At 51.5% G+C, this 26,671-nt stretch overlaps 1 protein-coding gene and 1 pseudogene across 1 annotated transcript; both read right to left on the reverse strand.

Annotated features, from left to right (window-relative positions):
* Positions 1 to 1,223: 1,223 nt before the first annotated feature.
* Positions 1,224 to 2,337, reverse strand: LOC141737305 (olfactory receptor 14J1-like; annotated as a pseudogene).
* A 1,803-nt stretch (positions 2,338 to 4,140) lies between these two features.
* Positions 4,141 to 21,249, reverse strand: LOC141737306 (olfactory receptor 14J1-like). The gene is made up of 2 exons (XM_074571985.1): positions 20,696 to 21,249; positions 4,141 to 4,144 (listed from the first exon to the last, which is right to left on the reverse strand). The coding sequence occupies exons 1-2, from the start codon at positions 21,247 to 21,249 to the stop codon at positions 4,141 to 4,143; spliced, it is 558 nt and encodes a 185-aa protein (XP_074428086.1).
* Between the last annotated feature and the right edge of the window lie 5,422 nt (positions 21,250 to 26,671).

The following is a 26,671-nucleotide window of genomic DNA, read 5'->3' on the forward strand; positions in this document are numbered from 1 at the left end:
AGGGCCTGCAAACATGAGGTTTCTTCCAGGTGTCTGAAGAAGGCCTCATCTGCTTCCTCTTCCTGGTCAGGGGATCCATAGAAGACATCCACCCACCACAGCGGTGCCCGTGTCCTGCCCTCTCGTGCTGGCCCTTCAGCTCTCAGTTGACTCATCTTCCACCCCCAGGCAGAACCCCATGTGTTCCTGCTGCTCCCTCCCAGAAAGGGCAACTTCCCCTCTGGGTCCAGACCTATGGCTTGACCAGTACCAGACCCATAGTTTCTCTAGGAAGGAGTATTTGTAGTGCCCTGCAACTCCTCATGCTGTTCTCTTGTGAGAGACACCCCAGTCAAGATGAGCCAGCTGCGTGCAAACATTAAAAGCTGAGCAAATGGTGCTTCAGTCCACCGGGACCTTGAGAAACTCTGGGATTCGGGCAGTGGAAGTCCCTTGAAGTTTTACAAGGAGAAGTGGTCAGTCCTGCCTTGGTGGGTGCTGGGGGGGAAGGGGGAGAATAAGCCCATACATCAGGACAGGCTGGGACCTGACGGGCTGAGCAGAGACTCTGAGGAGAAGAGCCTGGGCACTACGAGGGATGCCCTACGAGCCCGTAGAGTAGGGACACTATGAACAAGGCCAGCTGCATATGGGGCTGCATTAGGAGGAGCGTGGGCCACCCAGAGAACCTGAGTTCTCATCCCCCTCAACTCAGCACCGGTGTGGCCCCACACACGTGGCTGTGTCCCAGTGTGTTGCTCCCCATTTCTGAGAAGTAGTGATGAACTAGAGAGTGTTGAGTGGAGGTCTGCCAAGGTGGGGTGCGGGACCTCGTGCACGTGACCTGCGTGGGGTAGCTGAGGGACCTGCAGTTCCTTGGCCCAGCACTGTGGGGGCTCCAGGCAGTATTGCAGTAACCTGAGAGTGCTTGAAGGCTGCTTTCAGAGATGATGGGCCTTTCCTTTCTCGTAAGGTACAGCATGAGAAAGAAATAGCGATGCAATGTGCAGCTGGGGAGGTCCAGACTGCACATGAGGAAGAAGAAATGTCACTCCAAGGGCAGTGCTGTGGTGTAACAAGTCACCCAGAGGGAGACGGGATCAGCCCATGGCTTTGTGTTTCAAGGAACAGCCAGGGAGGACGGAGAGACATCAGTAAAGGAAGGAAGATGCTGAGGTGAGAGCAAGGTGGCAAGGTGTGGTAGCGGAAGAAGCAAGACCGAAGAAGTTTATTGCTTCTGAAAATCATCTGGTCATCAGTTTCCACAGGGCATCCTTGAGCTCCTGGTTCCTCATGCTGTAGATGAGGGGGTTCACTGCTGGAGGCACCACTGAGTACAGCACAGCCATCACCAGGTCTAGAACATGGGAAGAGATGGAGGGGGGCTTCAGGTAGGCAAACACAGCAGTGCTGACAAACAGGGAGACCACGGCCAGGTGAGGGAGGCACGTGGAGAAGGCTTTGTGCCGTCCCTGCTCAGAGGGGATCCTCAGCACGGCCCTGAAGATCTGCACATAGGACAGCACGATGAACACAAAACAACCACATGCTAAACAGGCACTAACCACAACAAGTCCAACTTCCCTGAGGGAGTCTGAGCCTGAGCAGGAGAGCTTGAGGATCTGGGGGATTTCACAGAAGAACTGGTCCAGGGCATTGCCCTGGCAGAGGGGTAGGGAAAATGTATTGGCCGTGTGCAGGAGAGCATGGAGAAACCCACTGCCCCAGGCAGCTGCTGCCATGTGGACACAAGCTCTGCTGCCCAGGAGGGTCCCGTAGTGCAGGGGTTTGCAGATGGCAACGTAGCGGTCATAGGACATGACGGTGAGAAGGGAAAACTCTGCTGCAGCACTGAAAAAGAAAGAAAAAACCTGTGCAACACATCCCAAGTAGGAGATGGCCCTGGTGTCCAGAGGGAATTGTCCATGGATTTGGGAAGAGTAGTAGAGATGGAGCCCAGGTCCAGAACAGAGAGGTTGAGGAGGAAGAAGTACATGGGGGTGTGGAGGCGGTGGTCACAGGCGATGGTGGTGATGATGAGGCCGTTGCCCAGGAGGGCAGCCAGGTAGATGCCCAGGAAGAGCCCGAAGTGCAAGAGCTGCAGCTCCCGTGTGTCTGCGAATGCCAGGAGGAGGAACTGGGTGATGGAGCTGCTGTTGGACATTTGCTCTTTCTTAGCATGGGGCCCTTGTCCAAAGGAGGAAAAAAACAGAAAAAAAATTAGGACAAAAAATAGCAAAGACAGTCTCCTTTTCTGTGTGTTTTTGATTTTCTACCATCACGTCTGGTAACTGTTCTTTTTAGGGGAAGAAATCCTCATTTTTATGACTGAAAATGTGGAAAATGTGGAGTCTTAAGACAGGACAGGACACAAGGCTCTGTTCTCTGTGGTTTAGTGCAAAGCTAGGAGAGCTGCCGTGTCCATCAGTCTTTTTTCCGTCTGCCCTGCGCTTCTGCTTGTGCTGCCTTGAAGATGACTTCACACACAAATTCCTCTTAAAAAACAAACCCAAACAAATAACTGAACTCATATGGGAACAGCGGAGCACTGTTTGAACGGACAAATATACAAATTCTTCTCTTTCCCAAACCAGAGTTAGAGCTGTGATGGAGAGAGCAGGACACAACCCCTCACAGAGACAATCAAAGGACTCTGCGAGGACAGTGTCGACCCCCAGGGAAAGGCTCAGCCCTCCCTAGGATCCCACAGGAGAGCTCTGCCTTTCTGGGGGCAGCTGGCAAGCCCAGCAGGACAGGCAAAGCAGAGAGTCTGGGGTCCCGGAGACGAGGTGTTCTGAGGGGAGAGTCAGCTCATTGCCCAGCAGAGAATGCCCAGAAGACGTCTCCAGTGAAGGACCAACAGAGAGATGCCTGAACGCCCCCTCCCCAGTGCGTGTTGGCAGTTTCCCCCAGCCCTTGCCCATGTCTCTGCTGCCTGGAGCTGCCCCTGCCAGGAGCTGCTGCTCTGTGCCCACGTCTCCTCCCTGTCCCTGCTCCCACAGCCCATCCCACCCGCTGGGGGCTCAGCTCTGCCCTGCAGACCCCTCCTGGCAGCAGGGCACTGCCCAGGGCCATCTCCCTCTTTGTGGCTCCTCAGGAGGAGAGGAGAGAAAGCCTGATGCTGGAAGCAAAGGTGCTGCTGGTGCTGTGTGTAGGGAGAGGAGGGGCTGAAGGCACTTTGTGAGCTTTCTGGCAGATCTGCTGATCCCTCAGTGGAACAGTGACAGCTCCTTTCCCTCAGGAGACAGCTGAGAGCACAGACCCTGCAATGTCTTCATCTTCCAGGCAGCCCCTGCCTTGTCTTTCCTCTGTAAATGCTGCCTCTGCCAGTGCCCTGGGGGAGATCTGCAGCTGTGGGCAGCCCTGACCCACACAGCACACACTCGAAAAAGAGCCAAAGGACCCTGCCCTGAGGGGAGTCTCTCCTTTTCCCCACAGCTTCTCCCCACAGACGCTCGGGGGGGAACTCCTTGGGCAGGCTGAGAGCTGACCCTGGCAAGCAGCAGAGTCCCTGCCCCGGCACACAGAGCCCTGGGCTGCAGGGACCCTGCTCTCAAGGACAGCCCTGGGCACCCCTGCCTGCACACCCACCTGTCTTCAAAACCCTGCCACAGTCCCTCGCAGAAGGCAGCCCTCCTTCACTGTCGCTGCCATGGTGCAGCAGGGCATCCCTGCTCGGAAGCACGGCCTCCTTCTCCACACCAGAGAAGCCAGGAGAGAATGAGCTCAGAACTCTCCTCCCACTCCCAGCTGCCTTTATCCTCTCTGTGCCTGGCTCCTCTCGGGTGCCTGCAGGCAGTGCCCTCAGCCCTGCTGCGCTTGGCAGAGGAGCTGCTCCTGGGCAGAGCTGTCTCTCTGCAGCGCTGCCCGCTTGCCATCAGCTCCCTCCATGCCAGGAGCCCAGCCCAGCTCAGACGCAGAGGACCAGCCCAAGGCAGCCCTTTCTCTGCCCCCTCGGGGCTCCCTCCAGGTGTCCCTGGGGCTCCAGGGGAACCTGCTGGGAAACAGGATGAAGTCACCACTGATGTTCCCTCCCTCAGCTGGGCAGAGACACTTCTTTCCAGCACTGTCATTTCTCAATCAGAGATATGGAGGTCTAAGAAAACTTTGTTGTTTTATTAACTGACAGGACACCCAGACAATATTAGGGAAGAATCTCCTTTACCTGTTCTGAGGGAAGAGATTCAGCTCAGACAATGAGTTTGGAGTCTTTGGGGTTTAAAGGTAGTTACCTCCATCCCACAAATACCCCAAATCACCAGGAGGTGGGATTCCTCTTGCCTCCATTCAGGTATGCCCAAATGGAAGCTGGTTTTTTTGTGGTAATTTTGCTGTGAGCCCAAATGTGCCACAGCTGAGGTGCTGCAGCCCAGACATGCCCCTGATGCCCTCAGCCTGGGGCACAGAGAGGAGGAGCTGGAGCTGTGTGTGCAACCTCTTCCTTCCACTTGGAGGGAAGAACAGCTGAGGGGTGTTGGGACAGCTCACACACCTGGGCTGCTGTGATGGGTGGTTTCAGGATGATCAGGAGGCCAGAAGAATCAGGAGGGATGTGTCCTCTGTGTGAAGGAGCTGCTGAGATGTGTGCAGCTTTTCTCTGGGATGAACATGTTGGGTGAGCCCTGGTGGGAGAGTGTCAGAGGAGAGACTAATAAGGGTGACATTGTGGTGGGAGACAAAGAACCTACTGAAGTCCCCTTGTAGACTTTAATAGTCCTGGCTTTCAGTGGAGGGGGACCACAGCAGCATGCAAACAGTCCTGGATGTTTCTGGAAGGTCTTGGTCAAGGCCCAGCTGCCAGGGTGGTCTACAATGCTGATGCCCATCTGAATTTTGCACTCTCAAAGAAGGAAGAGCTGGACATGGATGTGAAAACCAGTGTCAACCTTGGCTGTCGTGACCATGAAATAGTGGGGTCTCACCTGGGAAACAGTGGGGTCTCCCCATGGGGAAGCTCCATAGGAAAAGGAAGCATATGAGAGGCTGAGGAAGAATTAAAAGAAAGGAGGAATTGAGAAATAAGGGAGGTTTTAGAAAAGCCAGAGCTCCCCTGGACTTCAAGGGCACAAGGATGGGGAGTTACAGAACAGTTAATGAAGTTGAGGAACAGTTAAGGAAGTAAATGTAAATTATTGACCACCACAGAAGTGCGTCACCAGTGTTGAGTAGAGAGGAAGGATCGCTTCCCGCGACCTGCTGGCACCGCTCTCCCTAACGCACCCAGGAGGCTGTCGGCCTGCTTTGCTGCAAGGGCACACTGCTGGCTCTCGGTCAGCTGCTTGTCTATCAGAACACAAAGGTCCTTCTATGCCAAAGTGTTGAGAAGCTCTCAGTCACTCAGCCCCAAACCTGTACTGGTGCAGGGGACTATCTCTCCCTGGGTCCAGGGCTTGCTTTTCCCTTTGCTGAACTTTGTGAGGCTCTTCTCTGCCCAGTTTTGGGCATGCCAATAATTATCACAGTCTGCCTGAATCAAAGGATGTCAACACAATGGATATTTTCAACTAGTGGAAATGTTGTTTTTTCATGAAAAAAACAGTGCTAGCCTTGGGTGTTGTGACCATGAAATAGTGGGGTCTCACCTCCCAAGGAGAAGGAGAATAGAAGAATGCAGATGACAGACCTCAGAGGAGCAGACTTTGGCCTAGTCTTCTGACTTTTTTGGGGGGAGCCCATGTGAGCAGCACAGAAGGGCAGCAGAGGGTCTGCAGTACAGTGGTCTGCAAGGACAGCGTCTTTCAAGTACGAGAGTGCGGTCATACCCATAGTCAGGACAACAGGCAGAGCTACCAGAAGAAGAGCTGGGGGAAACCAGACACTCATGGGGAAGCTCCATAGAATAAAAGAAGCATGAAGAGGTGGATGCAAGGATGAAAACAAAGGAGGAATTGAGGAATATGGTTGGTTTTGGAAAACCAAAGCTCCCGTAGAGTTGATACTTGCAAGGGATTTGAAGGGCACAACAATGAGCAGTTACTCCTTCAGGAACAGCTAAAGAATAAACAAAGATAATGTGTGGTCACGGCTGAATTTGCAGAGAGTAGGTGTAGATAGGTACGAGGTACTCTGGGCCTGCGTCTTCACCAGCAAGGTCTCCCGGTTCCGTGTGCCTAAGAGGCAGAACCCCATGCGAAATCCAGCAGTGGGTGGAGATCAAGTCAGGGGCTACATAGGTAAGGTCAACCTTTGGTCGTCCATTGGACCAGACAGGATGAATCCAAGGATGTTGAGGCTGATGTCAGAGCAGGGCTGCTCTGATCCATTTTGGATCATTTTGCGTGGCTGGGCAGCAGCTTTGTGGAAATGGCCCAGGGGCTCCTTGAGCTTTATCAGGCCAAACAAGAGCCAGCAGCAAAGGCCGCCAACAGCATCTGAGGCTGTATGAGCAGGAGCACAGCCAGAAGTGATTGTCCTGCTCTGCTCAGCACCTTTTACACCACACCCTGCCCAGTGACAGTGAGACAGGGGCAAACAGGAGCCAGCTCACTGGAGGGCCACTAAGGTGGTAGCCCTTCCGTTGTCCTTCAAGTGTTTGTGTGATTTCCCTAACAACAGCAGCATATACCACAACAAGAAAACATTAAAGCAACAACATCATTGATCGGCCTAAATATAAATACCTGCCCTGGAGCAGTCTACATCTGTGGTAGCCCCTCTGGGCAATGACAATGGAATCAAAGAATCAGCATCGCAGAACAGTAGGGGTTGGAAGGTTTGAAGAGGTAAGGTCTGTTCAGAGGATGTTTAGACTTCTGTGACACTGACTGTGAAAACATTCATGAGAGGCCTTTACCTATTTACAACCACTAACCTGAAGCCCTACCACCACCTCTAAGTGAAGGTAGTAGGGTAGCAAACACCGAGGGAGATGGGCAAGACAAATTGGAGCAGGGCTGAGTAGAGAGGAAGGATCACCTCCACCGACCTGCTGGCAGTGCTCTTCCTAGTGCAGCCCAGAAAGCCATTGGCCACCTTGCTGCAGAGGTGCAAAGCCTGGAGAAGAGAAGGCTTTGGGGAGACCTAATATCAGCCTTCCCACATCTTCTTGGCTAGCATCAAGAAAATGCAGACGGGCTCTTGAGTATTGTGCGTGATGGGAGGATGATGGCCAATGGCATCAGCTGACACAAATGAGCAAAACATCCTCCCTGTCAAGACAGGCAAACACTGGAGGAGAGTTCCCAGAGAGCTTGTGTCATCTCCGTCCTTGGAGCTTTGCAAGCCCAGAGCTTTTCAAGCCCAAAATGAAGGAAGCCCTGAGCAACCTGGTCTGACCCCATAGCTGACCCTGCTGTGAGCAGGAGGGTGGCCTAGAGATCTCCTCAGCTTCCTTCCAGCATGAACGATTCTGCATTTCACTCCACCATGGATCTTTCCTTCATGAGGGGAGGGAAATCAGTCAGGTTCCTGGTGACCTCGGAAGTCAATCAGAAAGTCTGGTCAGACTTTCTTCTCCCACTCCAGGCATGGTTGCTCAGATGCAGGGCTGCTTGGCAGGTCCCCACAAACAGCCCTGATCTTTGCCATTGCTTCACCATTTCTTTTTCCCTCTTTTCCCACTCACAGGTTCCTCCCTTTGACCATCCCTGTACCCTCCCATGCAAATAGCCCACCTCTATTTACCCTTTCCTCCATGGTCCTAGTTTGGCTTCCTTTGTACTTTCATTTGGTGTTTCCGAGCTTCTCACCATGGGAATGTGTACCTTGGTGAACAATGGCAATTTCCAGAACTTTTGATTCTCCTCTCAAAGTTACATCAAAATATCACCTTTTTTGCTCTTATTATTAGAAAGTGTTCCCAGACAGTGACAGGCAGTCATCTCCCTTACCCCTGCTGAGGGAAGGGATTCAGCTGAATCTGTGCTTCATCTCATCCTGCGTTTCAATTCCTGGCATTTGAAGGAGACACAACTGCCTTCCATGCCTGCCACAACCCACAGGAGGTGGGATTCCTCTTGCCGTAGGTGTTCAGGTGTGCATAAAATACGCACATGCACGTGAACTCCTTGTCCAGCTCCTGTGCTCATCAATGGAGATGGAGAGCAGGACACAATGCCTGGTGACATTGAAGGTGTCAGGGGTGGTCAAAGGTGTGTGCTGATAACTGCAGGCTCTACTGGAGCCGTTCATAGAGACAGGGCAATGTCTCAGGGATCCTGAATGAGCCTTGTGGGAAATTCCTTTGGCCGAGTGAAATGACAGCTGAGGCCCAAATAAAGGCCAAAAGAATCTTCTCCTACTTGTATGTTCATGGCAGTCTTTAGGGGTATTCATATGAACGACCGCAGTCCTGGGACACAGGGAGAGCTTGGTCTCTCTCTCTTCCATCAGCTCAATTTTCCAGATCTCCAGTGACTCTAATGGCATTTGTGCCATGTTCAGCCCCACTTTGCCTAACAGAATTCAGGGCAGCAACTCAATATAATGTTCAAATCCAGGCCCACAGAGCTACATGAGGTGCCAGGGCTGGCATGGACCACACAGGACCTACAGGAAACCAATTCCCTTTCAGTGCGGATGCATCACAGATGCCCCACATGGCATGCTAGAGCGTTCTATTTGGTGCTTTTGTGCCGTTGACTGATGCATTCAGTCATCAGTCATCAGAGAGGCGAGGTCTGTCCCTTCTCCACACAACAGCTGCAGGCATTGCATGGACATGGAGCACGTCACACGGGGATCTTCACTCACTGCCCTGATGATACAATCAATGAAAAGACCAATAGATTTCACAGTGTGCCTGGATACATCTTGTCCTCCAGGGCAGCATCCTCCAGATCCAGCAGTGGTGCATATCGAAACTCAACTGAATCTCAAATAGGAATTCCAGGGCACCAAGAGGATCTTTGGTAATTCGGGAACAGTTAAACGAAGAAAAGGGAATAATGTAGGACCAGTGCTGAATTTAGTAGGAGTAGGAGTAGGTAGGTCCGAGATATTCAATGTCCTCTTTGCCTCAGTTACCACCAGTGAGGTCTCCCAGGCCTTGGTAGAACAAGTCTTAAATAGGAACACGAAGAAGTCTCCAGGTAAATGAGGAGATTCCTGTGGGGAACAGTAATTGCCCAGGCATTCACTGGCCAGGCAGAGAAACAAGGTGCCAGCAGCCTGGAGCATCATGAGACGACTTCTTAGCAGAGCTGGCTGGTGGGCCAGGAAGGGCGGTGCTCACCTAGACCTGGTCCTGGCCAACAAGGAAGAGCTGGTCAGGGATGTGACAATTAGTGTCAGCCTTGCTGGAGTGACCAGGAAATAGCGGGGTCCCAGAGGCCAAAGAGGAGTGAGGAAGGCCAGCAGAGGAACACACGTGGGTGGCTCCAGAGGAGAAGACTTTGATGTACTCGGGGGACTGATACAAGCGCTGCCATGGCAAGGAGTTTTGAAGGGTGAAGGAGCTCGGGAAATCGTATAGGCATCACAGGACAGCCTCCTCCAAGCACAGGAATGATGTCTTGGAATACCATGAAGAGAAACACTCATCTCAGGAGGCTGCTGGTATAAACGGACTGGGCTGCAGGGCAAAAGGGCAGCACACAGGAGGTGGAAGGCGGGGAAGCTGCAGAGGAGGCATTTAGAAACCTGGCCCCAGGATGTCGGGAGGATGCCAAAGCCAAAGCTCCCAGAGGCTTGAGAGTTGCAGGGATGCGGAGAGGAAGCACAATGAGCTGACAGAGGCTCAGAGGGTCATGTGGAATGAGTCACACTCTGCCTGGAGGCCTGTAACAAGTGGGCACTGCAGAGGTTTGCATGTTGACTGCGTGCCTCAGCCTAGGAGATGGGGATTCCCCCTGCTGGGGGTGGCTGTGCCAGTCCATCCACATGGGTCTAGATGGGGCAGACTCTTCCCGAAGACATTTCTGTTACCCAAATGTGTTGGGATTAATGCAGAACTGGCTCTTCAAAATCAAGCGTTAAATTGACTTGGCCTCTTTGCTTGGACATCTTTTCATTTTGACTGCACTCCTGAAATCCCTCTAATGAGCCAGAGAAGAGCTGAAGACTAAAGGAAACTTATGCCCAGACTTGGCGCCTTCGTGTGTTTTTTGTGGTAAGGAGCGCTCTGGTGCCGAGTTCCTGAAGTGCAGATCCTGAAAGACTGACTAGTCCTCTTGAGAAGTAAAAGCAGCTAACCTCCAGGTTTCTGAGGGTGTTATCAGACCCTGCTGAAGTCCCTCACTGCAGAGACCATGGAGGGAAGGAGCAGACAAAGTTCCTGTCCCTGTGGTGTGGTGAAGCAGGAAGTCGGAGACACATGGGCCGGGAAGAAATTTAAATGTGGAAATCACTGTGAAAGGCCTTGATGTGCTTCACCAAACAGGATGGCCAAGCCTGGACTCCCATCCCCTGGGGAGGGATGTCCGTTGCCTCTTGAGATGCTCTGGGCTCTGTTTGGGTGATGTGGCAGTGATGAGATGCCAGGTGCAGGTCAGCAGTAGGAACCTCCCAGGCTCTGGGGAGGGTGGGTGAGGAGGCAACAAGGCGCTGGAGCTGTAAGGACTTGGTGTCCTCTCATTGAGCTCAGTGGAAGAGACAGAAGCCACAGCTGAGCAGACAAGGATCTCCGTTCTCTTGGGGTGTCAAAGCCCCACCAAGGCCCTTGGCCATCCCCAAAACACAGCTACACTCTCCTGTGCCTGGGTCTGCTCCCTTGCTTCCAACACCAAGCTGTGGGTTTCTGAGGATTTGCCAGTGCCTGTGAGCTTCCCACAACCCATCCCGTTTCTTCCAAAGCCTTGCTAATGCTCACTTATTGCGCAAGATTTCCAAGCCCCAGAGTTCCTGGAATCCTGTATGTAGCTCCACATCCCAGCACCAAACAGCACATCCCCCTTCTTCTTCTGCCTCAGGATCAAAACTCAACTTAGCTCACTGTTGCATGACACCCCCTGATATTTCCTTCCTTCTTTCTGCCTTTAAGTCCCTCACTGCTGCCCCTACACTGCTCTCTCCCTGGGCAAGCAAGGTCAGCTCCTTGGGCACGGCTACCCCAAGCCGTGGGCATTCCCCATTTGCCAGGCTGAGGCACGCACACAAGCTGGAAACAGCTGTTCTCATCCCTGGTTTGCACAGGAGGGGCCTTCCTCCCTGCCATCACTTTTGTTTCTTCCCCTCTTTTGTGTTGCTTTTGAAATCGTCTTTTGTTTTTCCCCCTCACAGCCAGAATGATTTACCAAAACTGGTTTTCAGCGAGAAAGTGGTCAGTGACTGAGGAGGAGTCTGTTTACAAAGCTTTCTGTTCTACCTGGCAAAGTTCAAGCATGGATGGAAAGACAATCCTGAAAAGAGGATAGTTTTAACGCAGGCTTTTCCTTTTTGCCCTCTTTGGCTCTGGTTTTCCCTGAAAACCAAACCTTCCCCTTTTCTCTGGCTGTCCTGCTTACCTGTACTTCCCACATCTCTCCTCATTTGTCACCATCTCCACGCTGCTTTCTCTGTTTCTCTCCTAAGGTTAGGAGACAAAGGTTAAAGCTACTTTGCTGAGGTGTTTTATCTTTCAGTAGAATTCCTTTTAGCCCATCCTAAAAGATATATTTAAATAGACTAGAGTAAGAACGACTGAGAAACACCAATTTTTTTCTCCATCGACTGTAAAGAGGCTCTTGGGTAAAGAGCTCGAATGCAATAACTGGCATACATTTTATAGTGCAGTCCTACTCTGACTCACTTAGCAAGTTTGTTCTCTGTACATCAAAGGATGTCTTCTTGCTCTCAGATGATTCTCCTCTCCTATCTTCTATTTTCCTTCCAGCCTCTGCGCGAATGTCCCCATGAACCTCTTTTCTCGTCCTTGTACGTTCTTTCGCTCTGTCTCATCTTCCTTTAACCTCCTGAAGCATTGTTTCCTCCACTGACCATCTGACATTACTCACTGCAGCTTGGATGCAAACTATTGAACCATACCAGTGTCACGGAGTTCCTTCTTTTGGGCTTCCCCTCCCTCCACCATCAGGAGGTGCCTAATGGCAATAACTCTCTGGGCTTTGGACCTGCTTATCTTAGTTTGCCCTTTTGAGAGGCCTGGTTGACAGAGTCCCCTGGGAGGCAGTCCTGAAGGGCAAAAGAAGTCCAGGAAGGCAGGACGTTTTTCAAGAAGGAACTTTTAAAGGCGCAGGATCAGGCCATCCCCATGTGCCTAAACACAAGCTGGTGGGGAAGAAGACTGGCCTGGCCGAACAGAGACCTGGACTTTAGAAACGCCTTTGACAGCATTTCCCAAAGCATTCTCCCTGAGAAACTGGCTGCCCGTGGCTTGGACGGGAGTACTCTATGCCAGGTGAAAACCTGGCTGGATGGCTGAGCCAAAGAGTGGCCAAAGTGGTGGTGACCAAAGTTTAATGCAGGTGGCAGCTGGTCACAAGTGGTTTTCCCCAGGGCCTACAACTGGGGCCAGTTCCTTTTAATGTCTTTATCAATGATCTGGATGAGGGGATCGAGTGCACCCTCAATAAGTTTGCAGACAACACCAAGTTGGTTGGCAGTGTCGACCTGCTTGAGGGTAGAAAGGCTTTGCAGAGGGATCTGGACAGGCTGGATCGATGGGCAGAGGCCAGTGGCCTGAGGTTCAACAAAGCCAAGTGCCGGGTCCTACCCTTGGGTCACAAAAACCCAATGCAGCACTACAGGCTTGGAAGTGGCGAGGTGGCTGTTGGTGTCTTCTCCCAAGTAACGAGTTACGTGACAAGAGGAAATGGCCAGGAGTTGTGCCAGGGAAGGTTTAGATTGGATAGTAGGAAAAAAATTTCTTCACTGAAAGGTTTGTCAAGCACTGGAATACTTTTATTTTCAGCCAAATCAAAGGGATTTGGTTGGTATCAGACAGGCAAGTTTAAACGCATGGGGGATGCAGGGCCCTGGGGACAGCCCAGTCCAAAAATCCAACCCCAACAAATCTAGCCCAAAAAGAAAAACCCAACAACAAAAACCCCCAACCCCAAAAAATCAACCCAAAACACCCCAAAATCCACTCCAAACAACTACAAATCCCAGGGTTCAAAAAGCCCAACCCCAAAAATCGAGTCCCCAAAACCCAAAATCTAATCAAAAAAACATAAACTGAACCCCAAAAAACCCCAGTCCCAAAAAACCCAAACAAAAAATCCCAACCCAAAATTCAACCCAACCAACCCAAAATATCCAATCCAAAAAATCCAATCCAAAAAATCCAACCCCAAAAACCAAACCCCAAAAATCCAACCTGAAAAACCCAAAATCCAACCCAAAATATCACTCAAAAAACATAAAATCCACCTCAAAAAATCCAAGCCAAAAAAAGTAAAGCCCAAAAAATCCAAAATCCAAGCCAAAATCCAACCATTAAAAAAAAACCCACTCCAACTTCAAACCCAACCGACCCAAAATCCCAGGGCTCAAGGCCAGCTTGGACGGCGTTGGAGGAACCTGACCTGCTTGAACATGTCCCTGCCGATGGCAGCCCCACCACTGCGGGCAGCACATCAGCGGTTGCCATGCCACCACCGCCAGACAATCAGCGCTGGCCCTGCCACCCTCTTGTCACAATGGCTGCCTGACACACCCATGCAGGGGTAAAAATCAAACCCAAAAAAACCAACCCCAAAATCCAACCCAAAAAATCAAACCCAAAAAAGTCCAAAACCCAACTCCAAACAACCCAATCCCCAAAAAACCCAACCCAAAATTCAACCCAACCTACTGCAAAAATCCAATCCAAAAAGTCCAACCCCAAAAATCCAACCCAAAAACCCAAAATCCAACCCAAAATCTAACTGAAAAAAACCCCAAATCCACCCCAAAAAATCCAAGCCCAAAAAACCCAAGCCCAAACATCCAACCCAAAAAAATCCAAAATCCAATCCAAAATCCAACCCAACAAAACAAAATCCACCCCAACATCCAACCCAACCCACCCAAAATCCCAGGGCTCAAGGCCAGCTTGGACGGTGTTGGAGGAACCTGACCTGCTTGAACATGTCCCTTCTGATGGCAGCCCCACCACTGCGGGCAGCACATCAGCAGTTGCCATGCCACCACCGCCAGACACTCAGCGCTGGCCCTGCCGCCCTCATGTCACAATGGCTGCCTGACACGCCCGTGCAGGGGTGAAAATCTAACCCCAAAAATCCAACCCAAGAAATACAATCAAAAATCCAACCCAAAATCCAACGCAAAAATTCAAACCCAAAAAAATCCAAAACCTGAACCCAGAAAAATCCAACCCCAAAAAACCCAACATTAAATTCAACCCAACCCACTTGAAATTTCTAACCCGAAAAATCAAACTCCAAAAACCCAAAATATGACCCAACATCTAACTGAAAAAAAACAACAATCCACCCCAAAAAATCCAATCCGAAAAAATCCAACCCAAAATTTCTAACCCAAAAAATCCAACCCGAAAAAAATGAAAAACCCAACCCAAAATCCAACCCGAAATTCAGCTCGGTTAACAGAAAAAATCTAACCTTAAAAATCCAACCCGAAAAACCCCAAATCCAACCCAAAATACAACAACAACAACAAAAAAACCATAAAAAAGCCAATCTAAAAAATCCAACCCCAAAAAACCCAAATACTCAATGGAAAACTCAACCAAAAAATCCAACATAAAAAATCCAACCCTAAAAAAAACCGCAAAAAACCCAAATCCAACCTAAATGACCCAAAATCCCAGGGCTCAAGGCCAGCTTGGATGGCATTGGAGGAACCTGACCTGCTTGAACATGTCCCTGCCGATGGCGGCCCCACCACTGCGGGCAGCACATCAGCGGTTGCCATGCCACCACCGCCAGACACTCAGCGCTGGCCCTGCCGCCCTCATGTCACAATGGCTGCCTGACACGCCCACCCAGGGGTAAAAATCCAATCCAACCCAAAATTCCAACCAACCAACCCATAATCAAACCCAAAATCCAACCCCAAAACGTGAACCCCAAAAAACAACTTAAATAAATGAAAAAAACAACCCCAAAAATCCAACAGGAAAGATCCAACAAAAAGAATCCAGTCTAGGAAACTCAACATCCAATCCAAAAGCCAAATCCAAAAACCCAAAATCCACCGCAAACTCCAACCCAACAAACCCAGAATCCCGGGGCACAAGGCCAGGTTGGACTAACAGCGTTCTGACCTGTATCAGGAACAGTGTGGCCAGCAGGACTAGAGAAGTGACCGTCCCCCTGTACTGGGCACTGGTGAGGCCCCAGCTCGAGTGCTGTGTCCAGTTTTGCGCCCCCCACCACAAAAAAGACATTGAGGGGCTGGAGCAGGTCCAGAGAAGAGCAATGAAGCTGGTGAGGAGTCTGGAGAACAAGTCTGATGAGGAGCAGCTGAGGGAGCTGGGGCTGTTTAGCCTGGAGAAAAGGAGGCTGAGGGGAGACCTTCTCGCTCTCTGCAACTCCCTGAAAGGAGGGTGTACAGAGGTGGGGGTCGGTCTCTTCTCCCAAGAAACAAGCAACAGGAGAAGAGGAATCGGCCGCCAGTTGCCCCAGCAGAGGTTTAGACTGGATATTAGGAACAATCTTTCCCCTGAAAGGTTTTTCAGGCATTGGAACAGGCTGCACAGGGAAGTGGCTGAGGCACCATCCCTGGAGGTAATTAAAAGACGGGTAGACAGAGCGATGGCACCTCTCGCTCCAGAGGCACCCAGCTGCGGCCACCACAGCCAGTCTCCCAGCAAGCGGCTCTAGAGAGCAGACGCACATTGTTGCATCGTCACGTTGCCGCGACACCGCACTGCACATCGTCATGTTGCCACGCCGCTGCCCGGCTGCTGCCCAGCCACCCCCGGGCCCACCTGGAGGCCCATCTGGACACGCGTGTGGGCCACTTGCTCTCGCTTTGGACAGTCAAGATGTGGCTTGGTCTCTAAAAATGACTGGCTGGATCCTAAAAATGCTTGTGTAGAGCTTGACAATGGGTCTTTGAATCTTAAAATGGGCTTTGGAACTTGTAAATGAGGCTTTGTACCCTAAAAATGAAGCTTTGGGATCAAAACCATGATAATTTGGTCCCTAAAAGAGGGGGTTGGACCATAAAAATCAGGGTTTGGACATCCAAGATGCATCTTGGACCCTAAAACTGACTGGCTTAATCCTACAAATGCCTTTTTGGAGCCTGAAATAGAAGCTTTGGAAACAAAAAATGTGGTTTTGTACTCTTGAAAGGAGACTTTACAAAACACAACTGAGCCTGGGGGCCCCTCCCCAGCCCACAGTGGGGTCGACAGTGTCCCCTGGTCTCACTGTGACACGGAGGTGGACAAAACTGATGCTGCCATGGAACCATCCCCCAGCCCAACTCAGCCTTCTCAGACCTGGACAGGACTACTTCAAATCTCTGCAACCCAAATCTCTCCCGTTGTTTCTCATGCTTTTACCCCAAGACCTTTCTTCCCATCACTTCCGCACACTGTGGAGTCTCTTGTTTATCTGGTCCTCTCTCACACAGCCTTGCTGAAAAATTTTCTCTAAGTTGTGATCCCACTTGTATCACCTCATGTTATGTACAGCTCCAGCCCCCTTCTGCAGAGCTCTATGGACTGGGCAGGTTTCCTTTTTTTCCTGCTCATTCACCTTCACTCTCTGTTTTTGCTGTATTCATACCAGTTGTTGTCTGAAGCAACACATTTATCTCCTCACAACTTCACCTATTTCCAGTTGCAGGCTGAGACATTTCCCTCATCCATCATGAGATGTCAGTCATGACTCAGCTATGTCTTTAAAAAGTGGAGAAACTGAAAAATGAGATTTAGCTGCTCAAAGGGAAACTGCTAAACTCATGGAAGGGGAATAAAAAACAAACCCCCAAAAACCCAGGGAAGCAGAAAAGATACCGATTCAATCTGGGTTTACCTCAACGGCGCAGCAACAGAAAAGGCTTCTCCGCACCTCCACCTCTCTGCGTTCAAACCTGTGCCTGTGCCCCACGTTATCCCCATGTTAGACAAAGTTTGCCCCGAGAGGCTGAACTCACACTGTTTCTGTTGTCTGCGTGATGGTTCACATCCAGAAGGGGCCTGGAGACAAAGCTTGTATTTGAGCTGCGTGCATGAGAAGGAAAAAAGGACGGGGTCACGTCACTACACTGCAAATCTCTGTATTTGTGCAGATTCATTTCACCCCAATGCCTAAAACCTGGTTGAGTGATTCTTACCCCAGCTGCCTTGGGTGGCTGTGTGGCCAATAGCACAAATAACCCCTTCCAGCGGGAAGTATCTCCTGCCCTTGTGTGAGGTTAATGCACTCCCTGATTTCTCTGAAGCCCTACATGTAACCCAACAGCCTCCAGTCTCTCCTTTTGGGTTACCCAACAAAATTAGGATTAAGACAATAATATCATCTCCCACCAGGACCGAAAGACCAAAGTCAGAAAGGCTGTGAGGAATCAGTGCCATGGCTTGGAGTAGCCATGGCCAGGGCCAGGCGCTGCAGGGTGATTTCCTCCTCTCAAAGCTGTAGAATGGCAAATATGGAGAGAGGTCAGTAGAGCTACTCCAAGCGGTCACTGCATGAGAAATATGCCGTCCACAGCCTGGATATCTGGGTAACTCGGCTCTTGTCAGAGTCGATGGAGAAATAATGAGTATAGTCTATGAGAACTGAAAAATGGTTCATGTGACCCAAGGGTCTGACTTGGGTGACACACAGTAGTGCCTCCAGATGATGAGGAAGCAGAAGGCAGCTGCTCAGTCCCTGAGGGTGATATCAGTGTGCTAGTCTGTCCATCCCAGTTGTGCTCCCACGATGTTCAAATTTGTGTTGTTTTTTTTTTCTGTTTTTGTTTTGATTGGATTTTTTTTTTCTGATGCTGTTACCATGAGATCCATTTTTAAAAAGGGTAGAAAGGAGGACCCTGCGAACTACGGCCCTGTCAGCCTCACCTCTGTGCCTGGCAAGATCATGGAACAGATCCTCCTAGAGGCTGTGCTAAGGCACATGGAGGACAGCAAGGTGATTCAAGACAGCCAGCATGGCGTCACCAAGGGCAAGTCCTGCCTGACCAATCTAGTGGCCTTCTACAATGGAGTGACCACATCAGTCGACAGCGGAAGAGCTACAGATGTTGTATATCGGGGCTTCGTAGGGCCTTTGAAACGGTCCCCCACAACATCCTTCTCTCTAAATTGGAGAGATATGGATTGAATGGATGGACTGTTCAGAGGATGTGGAATTGGTTGGATGATGGCATCCAGAGGGTAGTGGTCAATGGCTCGACATTTGCAAGGGTATGTAGCAATAGGAAGAGGGGCAATGGTTTTAAACTAGAGCAGGGTAAGTTTAGATTAGACATTAGGAAGAAGTTCTTTCCACTGAGGGTGGTGAGACACTGGCCCAGGTTGCCCAGAGAGGGGGTGGAGGCCCCATCCCTGGAGACATTCAAGGCCAGGCTGGATGAGGCTCTGAGCAACCTGATCTAGTTGAAGATGTCCCTGCTCACTGCAGGGGGCTTGGACTAGATGACCTTTCAAGGTCCCTTCCAACCCAATACATTCTATCATTCTATGAGTCTATGATTCTATGAGTCCATACCCACCCATCACCCTCCTTGTCACCCAGTCCCTGAGCAGTTAAAAAGGGTGCTTCTTTCATCAAATTTCTCTCACAGATTTCCTACCAATATTTTGAGGGGAGAAATATTCCTCAGAGGAACTTCTATATTTAGAATGGTGCATTTTGCATCTCTACTTCTGCCGCTCTGTTTCTTCTTCTTCCTCTCTCTATTCTGTCTTCAAAGAGCTCTCCAAGGAGAGATCCATTGAACCCTAGAATGGTTCAGGTTGGAAGAGACCCCTGAACACCCTTGTACCGGGCCTGGCTGGGATGGAGTTAACTTTCCTCATAGCAGCCATACCCTGCTGTGCTTCCTACTCGTGCCTAGAATGGTGCTGATCCCGCACCAGTGTTTTGGCTATCGCTGAGCAGCGCTCGCACTGCATGAAGGCTGTCCCTCCAACCTCCTCTAAAGGCAGTACACTCGGGGTGGGCAAGTGGTTGGGATGGGCCATAGATGGGACAGCTTTACTGAATTGACCAAAGGGATATTCCATGCAATGTGGCAACATTCTCAGCCATAAAAGCTGAGAGAAAGGAACTGGGAGGACATTCGCTATTAACACATTTGTCTTCCATAAAAACCACTACATGTACTGAATCCTTGCCTCCCAGGAGGTGACTTGACATTGTCTGATGATGGGAAATAGAGAAAAAAATCTTCCTTGGTTTGCCTTTTCTTCTGCATGTGGCCTTTGCTTTTAAGCTTTTTCTTTTTTTTTTTTTTAATGTTTTTTATTTTTTGATTTTTCTTCTTTCTACTTACTTTTATTTTGACCCATTAGTTTTTTCACCTTATTTTGCCCTTGTCTCTTGCTGAGAAGCACACAGGCTGTTCCTGGTGACACACCCAGCACTGTCAGGGCGCTGGCAGGGCTGTTCAGAGACACGAGTCCTTCCCTGGCACGGGCAGAGGCCCTGCAGCAGACTCCATGGCCTCCTGTTGCCACTCCCAGAGGCCGGCAGCACCTCAGCCCCGCGCTGTGTCTCCCTGCTCGGCACCTCTCTGAGATGCCCCACGGCGTGAGGAATGGACATAGGGACCTGGGGGCAAGGAAGCCCATCCCAGTGCTGCATTCAGGGGGTTTCCCAGGGGACGTTACTCTCCAAGTGAAGTGACCTCCAGACACTGTCTGCCCCACAGGCCTTCATTGAACCCCTGGGAATAGCTGATGGTGTTTGGGCTTACTCGGGTTCATCTCACCCCACGCACACGATGTGCATGCTTGCATCTGGTTCCTACAATACAAACATGGACTTCTTCAGAAGACCAACCAACCTCCCCAAGCTGGGGCGAGAGGCCAGTGGTGGTTGTTACTGGATAAGTTGTAAGCATTACCCGAGGGCATCTTACCCCTAGTGTCCATCACAGCCAGGGACAGAGAAGAACCTGCTCTGCTGGCCCTTCCTGTCTTTCCCAGGAGCCCTGGCTGGGCGAGGGACCTGCTGCTTGTCCCCCCCTGCACACTCACACAGTTAAGCTGCACACAGGTGTTTTCGATTGCGGGGCGCTTTCCTGGGCATTTCCTTGAGAGCAACTTTGGAAGAAGGCCTGAGCCTTCAGGCACCGCCCTGCGGCAATGCCACGGTGTGACGGAGGAGCTGTTGGGGAGGCCAGCTCTGCCGGAGAAGCGCCCAGTGCCTGTCCCTGCCTGTGGGGACAGGACAGCACACAGCAGGAGTATGAGCTGCCAGAGCACTCGGTCCTTACAGCAACACCTGCGCTCAGCAGGAGAGTGTGGAAACAGAAAGAGAATAAGTCTGAAAAGAGCAAGGCTGGTGCTCCCTGACAGTGCTGCTGTGCTGAGACCCTTTCCCCTCCACCTCTGCTCACAGGCACAGCCCTGCAGCTCCAGAGCAGGTCCCAAAGGAAGGATCTTGGGCAAACAAGTCGCTAGAAGATTCTTTCTTTTGTTTAAAGACACAGAGAGCACTGGTTCTCTTTTACAATGTCTGTGGGATTCACAAGTTAAGGTAGATACACAATTACAAACAGCAAAAATGATGACACTTCTTTGTGGACAGCATTATACAAAGAAAACCAATGCCAAAATCACAAACTCAAACCAAAACTAACAAAAGCTACAGAGGATGGGCTTCCCCTGTAACAAGTTACATTCTGAGTGGTTTCCAAAACAAGACCGAAGAAGTTTATTGCTTCTGAAAATCATCTGGTCATCAGTTTCCACAGGGCATCCTTGAGCTCCTGGTTCCTCATGCTGTAGATGAGGGGGTTCACTGCTGGAGGCACCACGGAGTACAGCACAGCCACCACCAGATCAAGAACTGGGGAGGAGATGGAGGGGGGCTTCAGGTAGGCAAACACGGCAGTGCTGACAAGCAGGGAGACCACGGCCAGGTGAGGGAGGCACGTGGAGAAGGCTTTGTGCCGTCCCTGCTCAGAGGGGAACCTCAGCACGGCCCTGAAGATCTGCACATAGGACAGCACGATGAAAAGAAAACAACCAAAGCCTAAACAGGCACTGACCACAAGAAGCCCAACTTCCCTGAGGGAGTCTGAGTGTGAGCAGGAGAGCTTGAGGATCTGGGGGATTTCACAGAAGAACTGGTCCAGGGCATTGCCCTGGCAGAGGGGCAGGGAAAATGTATTGGCCGTGTGCAGGAGAGCATTGAGAAACCCACTGCCCCAGGCAGCTGCTGCCATGTGGACACAAGCTCTGCTGCCCAGGAGGGTCCCGTAGTGCAGGGGTTTGCAGATGGCAACGTAGCGGTCGTAGGCCATGACAGTGAGAAGGGAAAACTCTGCTGCAGCACTGAATAAGAAAGAAAAAACCTGTGCAGCACATCCCAAGTAGGAGATGGCCCTGGTGTCCCACAGGGAACTGGCCATGGATTTGGGAACAGTGGTGGAGATGGAGCCCAGGTCAAGAACAGAGAGGTTGAGGAGGAAGAAGTACATGGGGGAGTGGAGGCGGTGGTCACAGGCGATGGCGGTGATGATGAGGCCGTTGCCCAGGAGGGCAGCCAGGTAGATGCCCAGGAAGAGCCCGAAGTGCAAGAGCTGCAGCTCCCGTGTGTCTGCGAATGCCAGGAGGAGGAACTGGGTGATGGAGCTGCTGTTGGACATTTGCTCTTTCTTGGCATGGGGGCCTTGTCCAAAGGAGGAAAAAAACAGAAAAAAAATTAGGACAGATGCCTTATAGCAAAGACAGTCTCCTTTTCTGTGTGTTTTTGATTTTCTACCATCACATCCGGTAACTGTTCTTTTTAGGGGAAGAAATCCTTATTTTTATGACTGAAAATGTGGAAAATGTGGAGTCTTAAGACAGGACAGGACACAAGGCTCTGATCTCTGTGGTTTAGTGCAAAGCCAGGAGAGCTGCAGTGTCCATCAGTCTTTTTTCCATCTGCCCTGCGCTTCTGCTTGTGCTGCCTTGAAGATGACTTCACACACAAATTCCTCTTAAAAAACAAACCCAAGCAAATAACTGAACTCATATGGGAACAGCGGAGCACTGTTTGAACGGACAAATATACAAATTCTTCTCTTTCCCAAACCAGAGTTAGAGCTGTGATGGAGAGAGCAGGACACAACCCCTCACAGAGACAATCAAAGGACTCTGCGAGGACAGTGCCCGACCCCCAGGGAAAGGCTCAGCCCTCCCTAGGATCCCACAGGAGAGCTCTGCCTTTCTGGGGGCAGCTGGCAAGCCCAGCAGGACAGGCAAAGCAGAGAGTCTGGGGTCCCGGAGACGAGGTGTTCTGAGGGGAGAGTCAGCTCATTGCCCACCAAAGAACACCCAGAAGACGTCTCCAGTGAAGGACCAACAGAGAGATGCCTGAACGCCCCCTCCCCAGTGTGTGTTGGCAGTTTCCCCCAGCCCTTGCCCATGTCTCTGCTGCCTGGAGCTGCCCCTGCCAGGAGCTGCTGCTCTGTGCCCACGTCTCCTCCCTGTCCCTGCTCCCACAGCCCATCCCACCCGCTGGGGGCTCAGCTCTGCCCTGCAGACCCCTCCTGGCAGCAGGGCACTGCCCAGGGCCATCTCCCTCTTTGTGGCTCCTCAGGAGGAGAGGAGAGAAAGCCTGATGCTGGAAGCAAAGGTGCTGCTGGTGCTGTGTGTAGGGAGAGGAGGGGCTGAAGGCACTTTGTGAGCTTTCTGGCAGATCTGCTGATCCCTCAGTGGAACAGTGACAGCTCCTTTCCCTCAGGAGACAGCTGAGAGCACAGACCCTGCAATGTCTTCATCTTCCAGGCAGCCCCTGCCTTGTCTTTCCTCTGTAAATGCTGCCTCTGCCAGTGCTCTGGGGGAGATCTGCAGCTGTGGGCAGCCCTGACCCACACAGCACACACTCGAAAAAGAGCCAAAGGACCCTGCCCTGAGGGGAGTCTCTCCTTTTCCCCACAGCTTCTCCCCACAGACGCTCGGGGGGGAACTCCTTGGGCAGGCTGAGAGCTGACCCTGGCAAGCAGCAGAGTCCCTGCCCCGGCACACAGAGCCCTGGGCTGCAGGGACCCTGCTCTCAAGGACAGCCCTGGGCACCCCTGCCTGCACACCCACCTGTCTTCAAAACCCTGCCACAGTCCCTCGCAGAAGGCAGCCCTCCTTCCTTGTCGCTGCCATGGTGCAGCAGGGCATCCCTGCTCGGAAGCACGGCCTCCTTCTCCACACCAGAGAAGCCAGGAGAGAACGAGCTCAGAACTCTCCTCCCACTCCCAGCTGCCTTTATCCTCTCTGTGCCTGGCTCCTCTCGGGTGCCTGCAGGCAGTGCCCTCAGCCCTGCTGCGCTTGGCAGAGGAGCTGCTCCTGGGCAGAGCTGTCTCTCTGCAGCGCTGCCCGCTTGCCATCAGCTCCCTCCATGCCAGGAGCCCAGCCCAGCTCAGCAGCAGAGGACCAGCCCAAGGCAGCCCTTTCTCTGCCCCCTCGGGGCTCCCTCCAGGTGTCCCTGGGGCTCCAGGGGAACCTGCTGGGAAACAGGATGAAGTCACCACTGATGTTCCCTCCCTCAGCTGGGCAGAGACACTTCTTTCCAGAACTTTTGATTCTCCTCTCAAAGTTACATCAAAATATCACCTTTTTTGCTCTTATTATTAGAAAGTGTTCCCAGACAGTGACAGGCAGTCATCTGCCTTACCCCTGCTGAGGGAAGGGATTCAGCTGAATCTGTGCTTCATCTCATCCTGCGTTTCAATTCCTGGCATTTGAAGGAGACACAACTGCCTTCCATGCCTGCCACAACCCACAGGAGGTGGGATTCCTCTTGCCGTAGGTGTTCAGGTGTGCATAAAATACGCACATGCACGTGAACTCCTTGTCTCAGCTCCTTTGCTCATCAATGGAGATGGAGAGCAGGACACAATGCCTGGTGACATTGAAGGTGTCAGGGGTGGTCAAAGGTGTGAGCTGATAACTGCAGGCTCTACTGGAGCCATTCATAGAGACAGGGCAATGTCTCAGGGACCCTGAATGAGCCTTGTGGAAAATTCCTTTGGCCGAGTGAAATGACAGCTGAGGCCCAAATAAAGGCCAAAAGAATCTTCTCCTACTTGTATGTTCATGGCAGTCTTTAGGGGTATTCATATGAACGACCGCAGTCCTGGGACACAGGGAGAGCTTGGTCTCTCTCTGCTCCATCAGCTCAATTTTCCAGATCTCCAGTGACTCTAATGGCATTTGTGCCATGTTCAGCCCCACTTTGCCTAACAGAATTCAGGGCAGCAACTCAATATAATGTTCAAATCCAGGCCCACAGAGCTACATGAGGTGCCAGGGCTGGCATGGACCACACAGGACCTACAGGAAATCAATTCCCTTTCAGTGCGGATGCATCACAGATGCCCCACATGGCATGCTAGAGCGTTCTATTTGGTGCTTTTGTGCCGTTGACTGATGCATTCAGTCATCAGTCATCAGAGAGGCGAGGTCTGTCCCTTCTCCACACAACAGCTGCAGGCATTGCATGGACATGGAGGACGTCACACGGGGGTCTTTACTCACTGCCCTGATGATACAATCAATGAAAAGACCAATAGATTTCACAGTGTGCCTGGATACATCTTGTCCTCCAGGGCAGCATCCTCCAGATCCAGCAGTGGTGCATATCAAAACTCAACTGAAACTCAAATAGGAATTCCAGGGCACCGAGATGAGCTTTAGGTAATTCAGGAACAGTTAAACGAATTAAAGGGAATAATGTAGGACCAGTGCTGAATTTAGTAGGAGTAGGTGTAGGTAGATCCGAGATATTCAATGTCCTCTCTGCCTCAGTTACCACCAGTGAGGTCTCCCAGGCCTTGGTAGAACAAGTCTTAAATAGGAACACGAAGAAGTCTCCAGGTAAATGAGGAGATTCCTGTGGGGAACAGTAATTGCCCAGGCATTCACTGGCCAGGCAGAGAAACAAGGTGCCAGCAGCCTGGAGCATCATGAGACGACTTCTTAGCAGAGCTGGCTGGTGGGCCAGGAAGGGCGGTGCTCACCTAGACCTGGTCCTGGCCAACAAGGAAGAGCTGGTCAGGGATGTGACAATTAGTGTCAGCCTTGCTGGAGTGACCAGGAAATAGCGGGGTCCCAGAGGCCAAAGAGGAGTGAGGAAGGCCAGCAGAGGAACACACGTGGGTGGCTCCAGAGGAGAAGACTTTGATGTACTCGGGGGAATGATGCAAGTGGTGTCATGGCAAGGAGTTTTGAAGGGTGAAGGAGCTCGGGAAATCGTATAGGCATTACAGGACGGCCTCCTCCAAGCACAGGAATGATGTCTTGGAATACCATGAAGAGAAACACTCGTCTCAGGAGGCTGCTGGTATAAACGGACTGGGCTGCAGGGCAAAAAGGCAGCACACAGGAGGTGGAAGGCGGGGAAGCTGCAGAGGAGGCATTTAGAAACCTGGCCCCAGGATGTCGGGAGGATGCCAAAGCCAAAGCTCCCAGAGGCTTGAGGGTTGCAGGGATGGGTGGAGGAAGCACAATGAGCTGACAGAGGCTCAGAGGGTCATGTGGAATGAGTCACACTCTGCCTGGAGGCCTGTAACAAGTGGGCACTGCAGAGGTTTGCATGTTGACTGCACCTCAGCCTAGGAGATGGGGATTCCCCCTGCTGGGGGTGGCTGTGCCAGTCCATCCACATGGGTCTAGATGGGGCAGACTCTTCCTGAAGACATTTCTGTAAGCCAAATGTGTTGGGATTAATGCAGAACTGGCTCTTCAAAATCAAGCGTTAAATTGACTTGGCCTCTTTGCTTGGACATCTTTTCATTTTGACTGCACTCCTGAAAACTCTCTAATGAGCCAGAGAAGAGCTGAAGAGTAAAGGACTATGCCCAGACTTGGCGCCTTCGTGTGTTTTTTGTGGTAAGGAGCGCTCTGGTGCCGAGTTCCTGAAGTGCAGATCCTGAAAGATTGACTAGTCCTCTTGAGAAGTAAAAGCAGCTAACCTCCAGGTTTCTGAGGGTGTTATCAGACCCTGCTGAAGTCCCTCACTGCAGAGACCATGGAGGGAAGGAGCAGACAAAGTTCCTGTCCCTGTGGTGTGGTGAAGCAGTGGTGAAGTCGGAGACACATGGGCCGGGAAGAAATTTAAATGTGGAAATCACTGTGAAAGGCCTCGATGTGCCTCACCAAACAGGATGGCCAAGCCTGGACGCCCATCCCCTGGGGAGGGATGTCCGTTGCCTCTTGAGATGCTCTGGGCTCTGTTTGGGTGATGTGGCAGTGATGAGGTGCCAGGTGCAGGTCAGCAGTAGGAACCTCCCAGGCTCTGGAGAGGGTGGGTGAGGAGGCAACAAGGCGCTGGAGCTGTAAGGACTTGGTGTCCTCTCATTGAGCTCAGTGGAAGAGACAGAAGCCACAGCTGAGCAGACAAGGGTCTCCGTTCTCTTGGGGTGTCAAAGCCCCACCAAGGCCCTTGGCCATCCCCAAAACACAGCTACGCTCTCCTGTGCCTGGGTCTGCTCCCTTGCTTCCAACACCAAGCTGTGGGTTTCTGAGGATTTGCCACTGCCTGTGAGCTCCCCACAGCCCATCCCGTTTCTTCCAAAGCCTTGCTAATGCTCACTTATTGCGCAAGATTTCCAAGCCCCAGAGTTCCTGGAATCCCGTATGTAGCTCTACATCCCAGCACCAAACAGCACATCCCCTTTCTTCTTAATGATGGTTCATGCGAGAGGAGGCAGACACAGCGGGTGTTGGTGGGCACCGGTCAGCGAC

Source organism: Larus michahellis, unplaced genomic scaffold (genome assembly GCF_964199755.1).
Source record: "Larus michahellis unplaced genomic scaffold, bLarMic1.1 SCAFFOLD_34, whole genome shotgun sequence".
Lineage (NCBI taxonomy): Eukaryota > Metazoa > Chordata > Aves > Charadriiformes > Laridae > Larus > Larus michahellis.

Bases quoted from the DNA above. Each gene is read 5' to 3' on its own strand.
- LOC141737306 (XM_074571985.1), bottom strand. From the start codon at position 21,249: ATGGCCTACGACCGCTACGTTGCCATCTGCAAACCCCTGCACTACGGG.